Below are 17,499 nucleotides of genomic sequence, written 5' to 3' on the forward strand. Positions count from 1 at the left end.
GGGAATAGAAATATATTTTTTACCATTTACAGGTCCCTACTCAACCCACAGATAGGCTGTGTACTTCAGCCAGCCTGCTAGCTAATTTTCAGTCTCGTAAATAATTCAGTTTACATGCCCATCTGTACTCCTACCTCCAGACACACATACACACAGAGTCTTACCAGGGGTTACCAGGAGCAGATTATCTTCTTTATTTGGGGAATTTTGAGTTTCATGGTCTTGCCTTTTCTTTCGCGGTGAGTACAGATGATGTATTCATTCTATGCTGACTGTAAGTGGTGCAGTTTAAATGTGTTACTAAGCAAAATTGCATAGTGTACACTTCAACCATGTTATTTACAGTAGTCAGTAAATTCCAGCATTACTGTAAACATAACCATTTTACTATGGCTTTGCCAAACTTGAAAGCAATTTATGACATTAATTCTTAGTGTAGTCTTAACTTGGAACACAGTACTGTGCTGCAGTTACATAACTGGATCGCATTTCCTGGACTCTGAGTAGGGCTAGGAAGGTGTCAGGTTCAAGACAGGCCTGCACTCTGGTTTCCTTGTAAATGTATCCTGGCTACTATCAACAGAGGTTATGCATGATTCTATATAAAAGGGCTGTTGTATCTCCAGGAGGAGGAGTCATCTCCCTACATGTAGAGCGTCTCCACCCTAGGATGGAGAAGAGGCAACTGAGAAAAGACATTGCTGCTCTTTTGTAAGTCTAATTTAATTTAAAATGATACCCATGCAACTGCCTGTGCAGGGACACACACACACACCTCAGAGGTACCTATATGTGTTTTTACAGGGGTGGATACATTGGCCAAAAACTCAGAGAGAAGGGCTTTGATCCCAAGGGGAAAGGATCGTCCACCATGCTAGATGACCTGGTAACAGTTCACCGCCATCTTGTTGGTTGTTTAATAACTCAAATCACCTTGTGCATTGGTGTTTGTCTGCCATAAACTTTATGTGACTGCTTTATCATCCAGGCCCATTATGACTTGGCTATAAGTGTTGCCCTTTGGTGGTTGGACAGAGAGGAGGGGACAGATTTAATGGATAGGGACATCATGTGAGTAATTATTTTTATTCTTTCTGTCTGGGCAGTCAGCTTTATGAATCTCATATCCTCAAACAGAAGTTTAAAGACCTTTAGGGGACTTTTGTGGTTCTCTACAGTGGAACGTCCAGCTCAGGACATGACCCATACCCCAACCATCTGGAGAGAGAAGCTATGATCCTCTCCTCCTTTGCTGGCATGATCTTAGTAAGTGTAACCAAGTTGACTTGGTTAAACTCACTCAGTATAAACCTACCTGCAAAGTATAAATATGTCCACCTTTACAGCATGGCTTGCTTTTTGGAGGCTTAACTGGCTAAAGCAGTGTTCATGAAAGGTAGTAACTGTACTAGAGTCAGAGGAGGCAAGATTAAACCCAGTAGTGGTCGAGTAAGGGATGACACGAAGCAATACTGATGACCTGACATAATTAGGCTGCCGAGTCAAAAGGCCAGTGTGGGACAGGTGGTGCTTTATAACCTCTGTGATGTAATGCTGAAAGTACTTTCCCACTGACCTTCTCTCTTTCTGCACTGCTCCAGGATAGCCTGCCCGTGAGGGACATCCTAGCCATGTACAGCTGCAAACCTTCTGCCTCTTACCCCCATCAGCATTCTAAGGTAGACTGTGAGACAATGCATATGACCCCTTACACTAGTATATTGTACATAGAAAAATACAACTGATTTTAAACTGATCTACATTGTTGACGATCATCTCAAGTGTGCGTGTCTGTGTTGCTCTTTCTTTACAGAGCTCCATTGTTCACCCTTTCACCTTGTCCTACCATCCGTTTGCAATGTTGGGCTCCTACAAAGCCATAGATCATTCCAGAAAACACAGTAAGTTGGTTTCTATCTGTGTTCCTACACTTTGATAGGCTGTACTTTGTCACAGCTGTGCCTCTCTCCCTCACTTTCCCTCTACCATTGTTATTTAGCCCAAAAGTTGAAGCGGTGGCTTTCTGAGAAGACTAAAGCAAGAGTTGCTACTGGGAGGAGGGCCTCTGTGCCATCTTCTTCTTCCTCATCCACATCCCATTCCTTCTTCAGTGTGAGTGACAATACACCCATAGATGTTGGTTTATACAGTCCCTAAAAAAGTGACAGTAGGGACACTACTGTCTTGTCTATCTAATTTTCTTTCTCTATCTTACGGGCAATGATCTCTATGATCTCTACAGGACAGCAGTGACTCTCTCAAAGGACAAACAGAGCATTATGATGGATCCAAAGACTCCCTGCCTGATTGAACACTGTGGTTCACTCTATTACTTCACCTGTGTGATGGGGGGGGGGGTGTAAATACTATTGACTTTTTATTGGTAACCACAAATAAAGTAATTATGCCCTTCCCTGCTACCAAGTTGTCCTGATTGTTATGTGATGACCCCCAACATTCCATTTGATAAATATGCATAGATTTTTGCAATACAAAGCATTTTAAAACTTTTGGGGTCTTCAAGGATTCACAACTATAGCCTCAAAGGAACAATTATTTCTGAATCCATGTGAAAAGAAACATCAAAACATCAAATTGTTTGCGAACGATAAATGTGATACTGGCTCCAGGGGTATTCCTGAATGTTCCAGTGCCCATCAATACGGTGGTACTTGCTGGAAGCTAAAATGTGACCAATGTAGCTGCCCTAGTGGAAATGAAAACAAGGACTGCAAGACACTTGTGGACTTTCTGCTGACTCCACCATGCATGCTGATTTAAATAACAACGCAGAGTGGTAGCTCTGTCCCTGGGGAAATGCATATAAAGATAAATGCTCATCATTGATTATAGCAAAGCAAACAGATCGTCAAACGACAAACATGGGCAAGGTTGGTGTTTTGGACTTTTTATTTCTAATGCAATGCATTCAATATGAATTACAACCAACTTCACACATACTTTTTGGTTTTATGTTCTGTTGATCACTCTATGACACAAAATGCATATTACTGTCAAATGCAAAGGCTGTTCAGATCTCCCGTGTGATTTATGGATGCATATGTCCTAAATCCCAAACTGTCATTCTTTGATCAGATTATCTTCTACGAGGATAGGAACTTTGGTGGCCGTCACCATGAATGCATGAGTGACTGTGCTGACTTGCACTCCATGTTCAACCAATGCAAGTCGATCAGGGTAGAGAGTGGCATGTTCATGATCTACGATGGCCCCAACTACGAGGGAAACCAGTACTTCATGAGGAGGGGCGAGTACCCCGACTACATGCGCATTATGGGAATGAATATAAGGTCCTGCCGTATGATTCCCATGGTGAGGATGTAAATATAATAACCTTTTTCTTGAGGTATTTTTTCCACACATACTTGCCTCACAAACCTTTTGAACCCTTAAGTAACTTTCACATTCATTCTCTGTCTCCACAGCACCGTGGCAACTCCAAGATGAGGCTGTATGATCGCTCTGATATGGGAGGTCAGATGATGGAGCTGAGCGACGACTGCCCCAATGTCCAGGACCGTTTCCGCATGTCCGACATCAACTCCTGCAACGTGATGGACGGCCACTGGCTGATGTACGACCAGCCCAACTACAAGGGCAGGCAGTACTACCTGAGGCCTGGAGAGTACAGGAAGTACAGTGACTGGGGAGGAGTGAGCTCCAGGGTTGGCTCCATCAGACGCATCATGGATCTCTAAAGACAGAACGGTCCTCGTGAAATTTCTACTCTTTGCCTTGTTTCACACGCTGAATAAAATGATGTCAGTGTTCAGGTGTTTTCAGTTTTGTTCTTGCTCTCTCCGTCTACAGGCCATGTTCTCAGGTGTGGATGTGAGGCCTGACTTCCTCACACTACTTAGAGGGCTAAATAAAGCTATGGTAGCATTGAGACTCACCAGACAGGACTCCAGTGTTATCTATTATTCAGCTGGGTCCACTTGACTCCATACTCTCTCTTACACCATTCACTGCTTCCCTTCACACCTTGTTTAAGATTGAACAATGTATGCAGTTCAAAGCAAAGACGAGATTAAGGTTTGTGAGGCCGGGCTTTCAGGATCTCTCTTCTACCACCAGAGGGCAGGACAACTCAGAGGGTGAACACTGTGTGAAAAGAGTCTTCAGGGGACTGAAAAACAAAATGGCAAAATAGGGGTACCAATTGACAGCTTTGAGACAGCACATACATTCTTAAATTTGGCTTAACTGCACTGGTCCCTATGAGTTTAAACCATAGCGTGATGATTCAAATATAATTGAGATAAATCCAATAACATTACACCAAGAATGCAGAGGGGGTTAGTATGTGTAGTCTGATATTGATCCCAATATCAGAGTATTTACGTGTTTTCAAAATACATAGCATTTCAACAGAGACAAATGTGCATTTATGTTTTTTTCTCTGAAGTTCACATTTCCATATTTTATTTTTGTTTGAGTTAACTACCAAATACTGAAAGCTATATGGAGCTACAAACTTAAAACCACTGCCAGCAACCAAGCACCTCACACATGTTCTCAGTTCCTCCCAAACCTTAACTCAACCACTTCAGGATGGCACAATGACACAAGTACAAACGACCACTGGGTATTACAATATGAATGACATGTGCAGAGTCTGCACTTCAAGTCCTCTATATATGTGACAGGCGTTGTCTTCAAAGAGCTGGACACACCATACAGGCACGGCAAGGCATGATGCATCCAACTAAAGGAAAGGTAAACATTAGTACCACAGCTAAATGGGAGGCCAACTTAGGTTGGGGCCAATGGACACATTTCCAAAGGTCATACTTTCTATTAGGTTGTCCTTATACCTGTGTATTGAGGCAGTCATTTGTATTGTACAGACATATAAGGGGGACCAGGTACAAGATGAGGAACTTTTTAAATGAAGACTTCCTGTGTTACATAATTCCTTCATATAATATGAAGTAAACGAGCCATTATTAGAAATCTCTGTTCCAATAACCGTGTAGGGAAGGTATTATTCTGTGTCGGGCTAGTCAGTAAAGTGAGAGTTACAGGGTGAGACAAGGCGCGCAAAGTCATGTTCATAGAAATAACATATATTACTACTGGAACTCCATGATCTAGATCACCTTTTACGAGGAGAGGAACTTCAAGGGACGCCATTTTGAATGCATCAAGGACTGTGAGGACTTGCTTTGCCACTTCAACTGCTGCAATTCTATCAGGGTGGAGAGTGGGTGTTTCATGGTGTACGAGAATCCCCATTTCTCAGGCCACCAGTACTTCTTGAGTCGAGGCGAGTACACTGACTACCATTGCTGGATGGCTGTAAATGACTGTATCAGCTCATGCCGCGCCATCCCCATCATGAGCTCTGCTTCAAATGAAAAGGTTTGTGAGACATTCGTAATATGCGGAGAGACTTGGTAAACATTTACATTTAGTCATTTAGCAGATGCTCTTATCCAGAGCGACTTACAGTAAGTACAGGGACATTTCCCCCGAGGCAAGTAGGGTGAAGTGCCTTGCCCAATGACATAACGTCATTTTGCATGGCCGGGAATTGAACCAACAACCTTCTGATTAATAGTCCGACTCCCTAACTGCTCAGCCATTTGGTCCCCCCCAAAAAATTGTTAATCTCCCATATAATCTCCCCAATATAAAAAAAAAAAATTCCAGTCCATGGTTCCCAATGGTCCTGCAAACGACAGACGTGGCGACAAAGGACGGAAACTCAAAGGTCACTTCGACGAAATACTATTTCATTGGTTTGCATCAATTACCATAGCTTTTCTCTCTTACAGGATTCTGGGTCATTTCACGTGCGTCTTTACGAGAGGTTAGAGTTTGGAGGTCAGATGATGGACCTGGTGGACGACTGTCCCAGCGTAATGGACCGTTTCCACATAAATGACATCTTCTCCTGCAAAGTTACCAAAGGAAATTGGCTGTTCTATGAGCATCCCGACTACAGAGGCAGGATGTACCTCCTTAGGCCTGGGGAGTACAAGAGGTTCAGCGAATGGGGGGGCATAAGTGCCAGAGTGGGTTCCATTCGCCGCATCACAGACTTCTAAAGCTATCCAAGGAGTCTAAAGAGAGCTTCTATGGTATAAGACGAACAGTGGGACTGTAACTATTTGAGCATCAATCACCATTCTGTACATTATTGTTAATCTCTATGATACTGTACATGAGATACTCTCAGAAAGGTTAGTATATACAATGCTTGGGTTTTAATCTATTTTAGACAGAGACATACTTTCTTTGTGGATCAGACATTTTACACGTTTTCTGAAAAGATCAGTCATTCTACAATCTCATTCTTGAATGTGATCTGTGAGGAAATAACTTTGGTGACACCTGTTTATCATCTCGTACTTGATGTTATATCGATCAATGAGATGTAATATACATGTCTTCCGTGGACTCCTGTGGTTCCTCCAGTCCCCACTGAGAGAGGAGTTCCAGGCCTACATACCATAGCAAGGTTCAAGACATTTTCTTAAATTAAATTGTGTTTAATGAAATCATCTTTCCAGCCTATTACTTGATGTTTAAGCAAAATTGCAATTGTTATTCTATGTAGGGCCATGCATTTCAACTACCTCATGGTAAACAGACATGGTAAAAAGCAGTCCATAGATGGATTTTTGTTAAGAAAAGCAACATTGTTACAGCATTGTTACAATAAAGTGTGACCTGAGTACTTACTAATACTAACACTATTTAGATTCAATATATATGATAATTCTGTTGTGAATTAGTCTTTCACTTTATTTTAAAGTATAATGTTGTTTCCTTTACTGATTTACAGTATACTTTGTATGGTGAAGTCTATGGCTGATTGGGAGTCATTGTGTGGCTACTGTAATGAGCATAGTGTTGATACCAATTTTTGCTGATGCCAGGCTGTGTGTTGTGTCAGTCTTGTGTACAGTAGCATTTTCAAGGGAATTGGGATGAACATGGGGAAAGAACAATTAATCATTACACACCACCGTCCATCTTTTTACATCCAGCCCCCCACCTCTGAATCATCATCACTATGAGAGGGATATATTTGAATGACAAAACTTTATGCTGTACAATCACACAGCTGGTCTGTCTGTCTTAAAAAAAAAATGAAGGACAGTGGCTTGGCTGGGAAAACAGCATTGAGCAGTTATCCTTCCTGATGCCAACATGATCATTGGGAAGGTAAGGTACCAAGCATTTGCATTTGCCTTGCACGTTTTTACACATTCAACTACGCCATAGCATTGGACACCTTCATCAAGGTGATGGCTTTTTTAAAATCATTATCAGCTTGCAGTCCTACAGGCTGACAGTATTTGAGAGACTATGTTCTGTGTTCCTGTGTCTTCAGATCATCTTCTACAAGGACAGGAACTTCCAGGGTCGCTCTCACGAGTGCACCAGTGATTGTGCCGACCTGCACTCCTACTTCAACCGTTGTAACATCCCTTAGAGTGGAGAGTGGCTGCATCATGGTGTATGAGCGTCCCAACTATATGGGGAACCAGTACTACGTGAGGAGGGGAGAGTACTCCGACAACCAGCGGATGATTGGCATCAACGACTGAATCAGATCCTGTCATATGATCTCCGTGGTAAGGCAGTAGGATCCTGAATGACAGAGGTTCAGATAAAGCCGAGTAAATTCAGCAACATAGTTGTTTATTGGTGAATAATTTGTGCATGTGACAAGACATGCAGTATGCAATCATTGAGCACTGTACAGTAGAATTCTTAGGAATGAAGGCAAAATCCATCAACTGGTGCATTTGCTATGTAGGCCTATATCATGTCCCCGGCCTAGGCCAGGCCGGGTTCTAGTCTGTTCCGTCTGTTTATTCCAGGTCATCCATTCCGTTCCATCCATTCCGTTCCACCCGATAACCCAACCCACCTGTGTCTCAATCCCTTATCAACACCACAGACCTTAAACCCCGGATTGTCATCCACTACTCGCCAGTTTGTTGAAACACCGACCCCACGTCTGTATTCCTGGCTTTCTGTGTTTGATTCGTCTACGCCTGTTTTTGTGCTAACACTTATTCCTATCTACCACCATATCACCGCTTCCAATCCTCCATTCCTCCTACCGGTACACCGCTCCACCATTCAGTACCCTTAACCGTCCTCCCCATCTCTCAAATAAAGTTCAGTGCACATCTAGACCAACGTGTGTGTGTGTCGTGCGTTTGGGTCCTCAGTACAGCCGTGTCAATGTATCAGCCAGCTAATTAGCAATGACAACATAATCTATCTATCATACAATCTCCAGACGTACAATCTCTGTAACTATTTCTTCTTATGCCACTGAAGATGTTAAATCTGGAAAGTTAGTAACTGTGACTCTGCTTGTGTGCAGCACCGTGGCAACTCCAAGATGAGGCTGTATGATCGCTCTGGTATGGGAGGTCAGATAATGGAGCTGAGCGACGACTGCCCTCAATGTCCAGGACCGTTTCCGCATGTCCGACATCAACTCCTGCAACGTGATGGACGGCCACTGGCTGATGTACGACCAGCCCAACTACAAGGGCAGGCAGTACTACCTGAGGCCTGGAGAGTACAGGAAGTACAGTGACTGGGGAGGAGTGAGCTCCAGGGTTGGCTTCCTCAGAAGAATCACTGACTGCAACTAGGGTCTAGTTTTTCATCAACTGTCACTCTGTCCAAAGTAAACCTTGATTGATAAACCAAATGTTATCTGGTTAGCGTTGGACTCATTCCTACTGCATTTACTGTATTTTTACCAACACACTGTGGAAACCATCAATTGGAAATTTAATTATTTGCATGTAATGTGCAGAGAAATTACCTCTAGAAAAATACACAGGAAAATTGTATTAATGCAAATAATATAAGTACAACAACCACGCCAGTGTAGCAGATTATTCCCTCTACAAGGAAATCTTAAAGATACCTTTTAGATTGAGTATTCAGAGTATTGGTCAATAATTTGGTCTGATAGGATTGACTTTGCTCTATTTCTAAATATTTTGGTCAACATACCACAGACTACATTTTCCAAGTTGAGTAATTCTCTTCAATCATGATCAAACGTCATCTTAAGGTTCAGTTTTTCCAGAGAGCCAGGCGCAGAGATATTAAAACTGTGAAATTCCACTGTATTTACACCTGTCACGGGCAAAGAAATGTAGCCTGTACTGCTCATAGTTAGTTCTTTTACTGTCTAGCTATTCTTCCTAAACACTGCTTTGGCCAATCAAGCAAACAATACAAGGGTTGATCTCCCCTGTTCAGTGCCCCAGTGGGATAAGCCTACTGTATTGAATGTATCCATACCATGATTGTCAAAGAGACAGACAGCCTGCAATACTGCTGTGCTAGTTGGAGAATGGGATTTGTTTAAGGTCATGTTCACAAGAATTTGAACTAATTTCCCATACTGTATAACGGTATCTGTACAACCTACAGTGCAATATGTACAGTTTAGACTGTCTGTCTTCTACAGAGATGGTCACACTAGCTCTCTTTACATTAATGTGGGATTCTCAGAACTTCCATCACACATGTTAACTGGCTCAAAGTACCAAGCACAAAACATGTTGCAAGCCTGATGAATAAAGTATATTTAATTATAATTACTTTTATCTTCCATTCTGCAAGATTTTATGTGCTCACTTCAATTGTACAGGTAAGGGTCACGCAGAAAAGTCCACAGTGAGAGTAAGTGAATTTCCAACAATTTTTTCTTCAAAAGAAAAGTTACAGATCCAACTTCATGATTTAAATACTTGCTTTTTAAAATACATTATTGTGTATCCAATTGTTAATTCAATTATTAATTGGTGTCTCATTGTCCATACTGTAAATGACACGATGATTTCATATATATACTTTACAGTGCTACTGAGATGCTATGGAAGCTTGGAGGGCCGGCTTTGCGTGGACACTTTGACCCTGTCCGAATGATCCAGTGGATCTTTAGGCCTATAGAAAATGGAGATGAATGATCTCACACACTGAATAGGCGGTGATAACAACAATATGGAATACTCTAATAGTCAAACACAACATCTGGCACTACAGACATACAGAAGCTATTTTACGGTAACATTCATTTACATTTATTAAGACTAACAGATTTGTATTGAATGCAATCTGGTAATGTAAGGATATTCAGGGGTGATCATAATACATATAATAATAAAACTTCACTTCAGAGTTTCCAGGATGCTTTTTTGTGGTGGGGCCTGAGGACCCTGAGCACTTGAGGTGACAGAAACTATAACAAATGCAGCCTTTCTTAATAGTTGGACCATGAGAACTGTGGATAACAGCAAAGCCCAAATCTCAGACGTCATCTCTAACGTCCCTATTTTGGAAATGTGAGTATGAAGGCAACAAAATCATATACAATATAGCCCGCACATTTCATGATATACCCTAAAAACCCTACCACCTATTCAAAACTCCGAAGAACTCTGAAGAATCAAGATGCATAAAACGGACAAAGTCAAATGTATTTAATGAGTCTCAAGGACTCATTTAGTTGAGTCTCAAGGACTCATTTAGTTACTTTCTGAAGAGCTGCATGTTGCTTAGGGATGGAAGCCAGTAGGACTTATGAACTCTCCCGGGAGCATTATGAAAATATTAAAGCGGTAGTGTCAGCAGCTATAGAGTAAATATCTCATGCGGTTTTATCCTGTATGTTGTGATATATGCCACATAGATTCACTTGCCATGTAAATATCATGTGGAAATACATGTGTCCACTGCAGTGTACAGCTTTACTGACAGACCTTATTTGCATACAGTGGGAAGCTAATTTGGACAGGTGGGCAGGATGAATGGCTAGCTCCTCTGTTACACAACATATTTAATGCTAAAGGGATGTTCCATATTGTTCTGTTGCTATTGTACATTGGACGTGTGGATACCATACTAGTCTTTTCCTTTGTCTATGCCTGTCAAAACACCAAACCAGTAATTATTTATCCTTTTCTCAAATACAAATCCATATTTCTAACCCAATGTTGTGCTCTGACAAAAAGGTAAACATGTGCCACTACCCTCATTTATAACTATGTGAGCATTTGAATAACAATACTTTGTTTGTCAAGAGGTAGTATAAAAAGCTCTGAAAACATGTGGAATCTCTCCAACGGAGACCATGGGCAAGGTAGGACATTTTTTCCTCTCTAGTAAAATGAACTGTTAAATCTGCCTCCATAATGTTTGTACTTTCAATCCTATTTCATCTGATGTTTGTTCAGCGTTACGCCCCAATTTAAGTGAAAGTTTAAAGTGGAACAATTGGGGACTCATTCTGGCTTCTCTTGATAGATTACATTTTACGAGGACAGAAACTTTCAAGGTCGCAGTTATGAGTGCGGTAACGACTGCACAGACCTCCACTCCTACTTCAACCGCTGCAACTCCATCAGGGTGGAAAGTGGCTGCTTCATGATCTACGAGCGCCCCAACTACATGGGCCACCAGTACTTCATGAGGAGGGGCGAGTACCCTGACTACCAGAGATGGATGGGGTTCAGCAGTTGTATCAGGTCTTGTCGTATGATACCAATGGTAAGCCCTCATCTTGAATTAAGTTTGAAGAGAAGCAAATGTATATCAGTTGTTTTATAGATATCTGATACATCAGAAGTGTCACCAAACAACAAGAAAGTTATACCATGTAGAATATGAATTTGACACAAAAATCCCAGTGTGAACAGTGTCTACAGTGTCTACTGTAAGGAACTCTGGACACATTTTGACTGATCCTCTTGATTGGTTTCACAGTATCGGGGTTCTTATAGGATGCGAATCTATGAGAAAGCTGACTTCGGTGGTCACATGATGGAGTTCATGGATGACTGCCCCTGTGTGTCTGATCGTTTCCACCACCGCCATGTCTACTCCTGTAATATCATGAACGGCAACTGGATCTTCTATGAATATCCCAACTACAGAGGCAGACAGTACTTCCTGAGGGCTGGAGAGTACAGAAGATACCGAGAGTGGTGTGCCACCTGTGCCATTGTTGGGTCCTTCAGAAGGGTCACAGATTTTTAACCATTCTGCTCATATTTTCTGTAAATACCTGCTTTGTAATGATTAAAGATATTTAATTTTTAAACATTTCATTTTTCTATTGACTGAATTGAAGATGAATTTACATGCTTTTAAATAAAGGTTGAAATAGGGTTGTAACATGCTAGATTTTCATTGAGGACATAAACTTGATCAGTTATCACAACTAATAACCAATAATGCTGTAGCTCTGGATGTAGTGGTGTAGTCCTGAACAACAATTACTAGATCATTGATGATATCTTTAAATCTCAATGTTTTGCTATGGCAACGGCCAACTGAAAAGAATACAAAGCACTCATTGTATAATATTTAAAGCCCTGTCTCAGGAATCTTCAGACACATAAACTCTAAGAATTAGAATATTAGTGAGAGATAATTGTGAGAGGCACAAAAGGTGGAAATCATTGTTTGATGCTTTGTAACTCACGTCATTAAAGATGCTGAAATTGTTGTTCATTAGATGATAACTCTGGTGTTGAGAGAATTTCCTTTCCGGGAAATCATTTCCTCAAGAGGAAGTCGCTAGTTATCATTCATCTAATAAAAAATCTCAAGTTATAATGCATTTTATTGAGATAAGTTTTCAAAAGGAGACTTTGAATTAAACTATTTTGGTGTTGAACAATGTGATAAGTTCACACTTCACAATTAACCCAAAACGATACACTACCAAAACAACAAAGAACAAAAAAAAGACCTGTTTGACTACTACAAAATACTATGTAATGCAAAAATTTGATAAAATCAAGATGTTTGAGCTTTCCAGAAAAAGCACTTGAGTCAAGTATTAATAGTTTATTTTCAATTCAATGAACAAAGAAGCTTTATCTAGACCACATTACACAGGTTATACAGCAGGGGGAATTTATTGGAATTAACTTTAAAGATTCACAGTACACACAAAACACATTTTGTTTGGTTAAGGGTTGACTATCTTTTGTTCAGTGTGTATGCAATATGTAATTGCATTGCATAAATCCTTTTAGTTAAAGTTGGTTAGTACATTTATAAATCAGCATTACTGGAGGGGTAACCAAGTTAATTAATGACAATTTTACTAAATCTGCGACTGACATTACTGCTACTATTAATCTGGTATATTTCTCAGAAGCTCTTATGTGTTCTCAACATGAGTTGTGAGTGTGCAGATTGGTTTCTTCTCACACCCACTCAATCTGTGACTGCTAGACCCTATGCAAAGAACATTCTAACAGATTAAAGTATACAAAGGTAATGCTTGTAATGTAACAGACAAAACATGTCATTGCTGCCAGAAATGTATGGATGCAAACCATTGTTACAGTTTATAGACCACGTTCAGCAAAAGCCACACTGCAAATTCATCAACTTTGGACATTTGAATAACAACACAACATGGCCCCCAGTTTTTTGTATAAAATGACCCCAGAATGATGGATTGGAGAGCAAGCAAGCTGAACCACCACCAAACTACCATCATGGGAAAGGTAATGGCATTCGACTTACATGTATAACATTAATACTCACTGTATACTTACTTACTGTATAACATATTATGGTATTTTATACATAACATAACATATTATGGTATGTTATACATATATAATGTAAATTAATTTGTAAAGGTTTGCAAGATACATGATAAATAAAGATTAGAAGTTGTGTCACATTTACAAGCAAAGTCTAAAGAACAACAGTCACACCTTTGTATATGAGTGCTGGTTGGTTTAAAAAGGCTGATAACATTCTGAAATGTCTGTCCTTTTCACCGTATAGATTGTCTTCTACGAGGATCGTAACTTCCAGGGTCGCTCCTATGAGTGCATGAGCGACTGTTCCGACATGTCCTCCTACATCAGCCACTGCCAGTCCTGCAGGGTGGACAGCGGCTGCTTCATGGTGTACGAGCGCCCCAACTACATGGGTCAGCAGTTCTTCATGAGGAGGGGAGAGTACAGCGACATGCAGCGCTTGATGAGCATGGGCATGATGTTTGACAACATCCGCTCCTGCAGGATGATCTCCCATGTAAGAAACTCTTATTTATTTATTTTAGTTTTTCTTTGTCCAAGAAAAGCCTCATAATACAGCCATGGTTCAATGCATAGACTTTTAAACCTCAATAGGAATTGAATAAAACACTTTGGTGTTGCTTAGATCCTGCTCTAGTTACTGAGCCAAACAAGACAACCTAAAGCAAGCTTTTGGAAATATTGTTTTATTTAAATGTGGATATTTTTTTATTGTATTACAGCATAGAGAATCCTACAGGATGCAGGAAATGTGTCTTTTCTCCCTTTGGACCAGAGGAAATAAAAAATTATGTTTAAATTCTATCTAACAGCACAGAGGCTCATTCAGGATGAGGATCTACGAGAGGGAGAACTTCGGAGGCCAGATGCACGAGCTGATGGACGACTGTGACAACATCATGGATCGTCACCGCATGTCTGACTGCCAGTCCTGCAACGTCATGGATGGCCACTGGCTGATGTATGAGCAGCCCCACTTCAGAGGCAGGCAGATGTACATGAGGCCTGGAGAGTACAGGAGCTTCAGAGAGATGGGCATGGGCAATATGAGGTTCATGAGCATGAGGCGTATCACTGATATGTGCTAAATTTTTGTTTAATTGAAATTAAATCTGATTTATAATTAAAATATTGAAATCCTCAAAATTATTTGCAGCGTTTCTTCAATTTAACATTTTTCACAAATTCATGAACTGGACAACAAAGTATATTTCACAAATGTCTGCTTGAGTTAAATACTATTTAGGGTAAGTATTTCTTATTTGATAGTCAACATCTCCATGACATTCACAAGTAGAAAACCTGGGGCTGGTTCCATTTTCCAAAAAAGGAACATAGAGTTGCACAATAAAAAGTAGTTTACTTTGCTTCCTGATTTTTCAACAGAACATTTTCAACATTTAACACGTCAACCTCTTTTCAGCTGCTGGATACCTTGTAGACACACAGTCTGGAACAGAGGCAGTCAACATCTGGTCCACATAAACTGAATTTACTAACTAGTCCAGCGGATAACATGACCATGCATGTCCCAAGTGTTTCAGGTAGTGTTGCAGCATCAACTAATATCAATGAAATACCTATATTAATTTTCCCCCTTCTTTCCCTTTGTCCTTCATAGGCATTGATGAAAAAATGGTTTTGTCCATCCCTTTATTAATGGAGTGATTAAGTACACAGGGAATCCCCTTTTCTTCTACAGCATCAATCAAACCAGTGGTCAGAATCAGGCGATCAGGCTGCACTACTGTTTTTCATCTTCTTTTACTTCTTATTTTGAGAACTACTGTTAGTTTGAAAAAGGATTTTGATAGAGACACCCCAAATTAGTTTTATAATGTTCATCTCAAGACAGGTGCTTAAGAGATATTGTGAGTTAATTGTGTGTTGAGGTGATAGGATCTTCCATAAATACAGAGTGATTATTCAGCAAGTAAACTCCAAGTAGAACAATAAGACTTTATTCCATCTGAATATAAGTATTTTTAAGCTTTATTAATTGATAGGAAAGTTAGAGTGTCAGGAAAGCTGGGAAGTCATGCAGGAAATGGCTTTTCAGATTTAAATGAGGCATGTTGCAAACGTTATGACTTGGTTTGTGGGACTGAACAACGTCTACTTACATAAAACAACAAACATTTTGATTAAAAAAGTCAGTAAAATACCCAGCAAGGTTCCAACAAGCACATACTGTATTCAAACATCATTCAATCATGTTTGGTCTCGTCCTTTTCTAATCAACACTTATTTTAAAATATAATCGTAATACACAGGACAAAATATTGTTTTCTATTATATCTACAACCTGGAACTCTGACCCTCTTTCCACAGGGAAGCTGTTGATGCTCAATATGGGTCAGTAACTGTCCTGTTAGCTTGCTTTGCGGTAGCCTATTCTTAAGTGGACTGCAGGGATGGATTCTGTCTTCCCCCTAAAACTTTTCAAGCAATCTGTCATTTAGCCAGTTTGGACTTGGTCCGATTGAGGATTGAAGCCTGCAACACATATTGATGCAGTATGTGCAGAGATTTACTTTTGATGCTCTTTGTTTTCAGGCAGCCCTGTGTGTGATGAAGCGTTTAACTGTGTTGTATACAGAGGGGAAATTATGTACCTAAACGGAAGCTTACATTACAGAGATTAAAATAAACAGGTTCATTTGTTGGCTCGAACAGCTGTGATTGTCCCAGTAAATGACAGCATACTGTATGATGTTCAGTCCCATTCAGTTTGTACAGTTCATAAACTCAGACATCTATGTGTTCCTCTCGCAGGTGCTATTGTTCTTTCAAGCAGACTACATAAAAGAATGTGTGGCGTGACAAAAGATCCCTCCAGCAAAACAACATGCCTCACCTTCCCCATTGTGTTAGCTAAATGTTGTCACACTGCAACCCTCACATGCTAGCCCGGCTAGCCAGGCTGCCCTTTTATATCCACTAGCAATACAAACATTGTCATGTTAATCAATTGACTTTGGATGTCAGCCTTTTTGAAAAGAAAGCTTGGCTGCCAAATTACAAAAGATATGTTTCCAATGTCAGCAGACAGATTAGCCAATTTGTCTGTTATACAAACGCTCCAAAGATTAACTCCTGGCATTCTGTACACATTTTTATCAAAGTAAACCCAACATGTAAGGTAATAGATTGACCTGCTTTTATGACCATACCATAGGAGTGGTTCTGTCTCATCCTCAGAAGATTATTCATGATAGTAACAGTGGATTGACACATCAGCATGACAGTTAGTCAGAACATGCACAATTATAATCAGTTATTTCTAAAATGCACATTGCTATGCATTGCTTGATTTAAATAAAAGAAAACAACAAATCAACGAAAACAATAACTGCAGTTTTGACTCCTCTGCCTCGTGCTTTCCATATTGCTTCAATGGTCAGGATTTGGAACAGATCCAATCAACCCATGCCAGCTATTCTTCTGACTCAATTGATCCTAAACCAAGCATGATATGCTCCTGGTCGATCGTTCTGCCTTGTCATGTGACAGACTTTTGTCGTTATTTTTCTGCTCTCTTCAGGTCATTGAGCCTGACGTTGTCATACTCATTATTCTAGTCAGAATATTAGTCTGATAACACTCCGTTGGGCTGTGAGTATGGGGCGTGTTTCAACCGAACTCGTAAAACAAATACCTCTTCGATCAATTGGATAGACCTACAACCAATCAGAGCAACGTTGTTGTTTGTTGAAAACGAATTCAACCCAAGCGCTCTTTGGTGACGTGGTTGATTACGTTACCGTTGATCATCTGTCCATCATCGTATAAAGCCCGCCCTGACAATTTCATTGGTCCGAACAGCTCCTATTCGGACATAGTTTTTCCCCAACCAAGCTACCGCAGACCCAACTTCAGACCAAATGATTTTATGGTCGGGGCTAAGTTGGGG

At 40.5% G+C, this 17,499-nt stretch overlaps 4 protein-coding genes and 2 pseudogenes across 4 annotated transcripts; all 6 read left to right on the forward strand.

The window, feature by feature from the left end:
• The first annotated feature begins 68 nt into the window (after nucleotides 1-68).
• c9h2orf80 (chromosome 9 C2orf80 homolog) lies at nucleotides 69-2,368 on the forward strand. Its single transcript, XM_084689691.1, has 9 exons — nucleotides 69-239; nucleotides 627-711; nucleotides 805-886; nucleotides 989-1,071; nucleotides 1,179-1,266; nucleotides 1,602-1,679; nucleotides 1,814-1,901; nucleotides 2,000-2,112; nucleotides 2,243-2,368. Exons 2-9 carry the CDS (start codon nucleotides 671-673, stop codon nucleotides 2,309-2,311), a joined length of 642 nt encoding a protein of 213 aa, XP_084545817.1. The 5' UTR covers nucleotides 69-239; nucleotides 627-670; the 3' UTR covers nucleotides 2,312-2,368.
• A 514-nt stretch (nucleotides 2,369-2,882) lies between these two features.
• Nucleotides 2,883-3,719, forward strand: LOC146234068 (gamma-crystallin M2-like). The gene is made up of 3 exons (XM_084688765.1): nucleotides 2,883-2,891; nucleotides 3,097-3,333; nucleotides 3,447-3,719. Exons 1-3 carry the CDS (start codon nucleotides 2,883-2,885, stop codon nucleotides 3,717-3,719), a joined length of 519 nt encoding a protein of 172 aa, XP_084544891.1.
• A 1,390-nt stretch (nucleotides 3,720-5,109) lies between these two features.
• LOC146234069 (gamma-crystallin S-1-like) lies at nucleotides 5,110-6,074 on the forward strand (annotated as a pseudogene).
• Nucleotides 6,075-7,182: 1,108 nt separating this feature from the next.
• LOC146234070 (gamma-crystallin M2-like) lies at nucleotides 7,183-8,651 on the forward strand (annotated as a pseudogene).
• A 2,498-nt stretch (nucleotides 8,652-11,149) lies between these two features.
• Nucleotides 11,150-12,054, forward strand: LOC146234071 (gamma-crystallin M2-like). Its single transcript, XM_084688764.1, has 3 exons — nucleotides 11,150-11,158; nucleotides 11,323-11,565; nucleotides 11,782-12,054. The coding sequence occupies exons 1-3, from the start codon at nucleotides 11,150-11,152 to the stop codon at nucleotides 12,052-12,054; spliced, it is 525 nt and encodes a 174-aa protein (XP_084544890.1).
• A 1,430-nt stretch (nucleotides 12,055-13,484) lies between these two features.
• Nucleotides 13,485-14,674, forward strand: LOC146234072 (gamma-crystallin M1). The gene is made up of 3 exons (XM_084688753.1): nucleotides 13,485-13,541; nucleotides 13,831-14,082; nucleotides 14,399-14,674. The coding sequence occupies exons 1-3, from the start codon at nucleotides 13,485-13,487 to the stop codon at nucleotides 14,672-14,674; spliced, it is 585 nt and encodes a 194-aa protein (XP_084544879.1).
• The last annotated feature ends 2,825 nt before the right edge of the window (nucleotides 14,675-17,499 follow it).

The sequence above is a fragment of the Hypomesus nipponensis genome, chromosome 23 (genome assembly GCF_054491055.1).
Source record: "Hypomesus nipponensis isolate SF chromosome 23, ASM5449105v1, whole genome shotgun sequence".
Taxonomy (NCBI): domain Eukaryota; kingdom Metazoa; phylum Chordata; class Actinopteri; order Osmeriformes; family Osmeridae; genus Hypomesus; species Hypomesus nipponensis.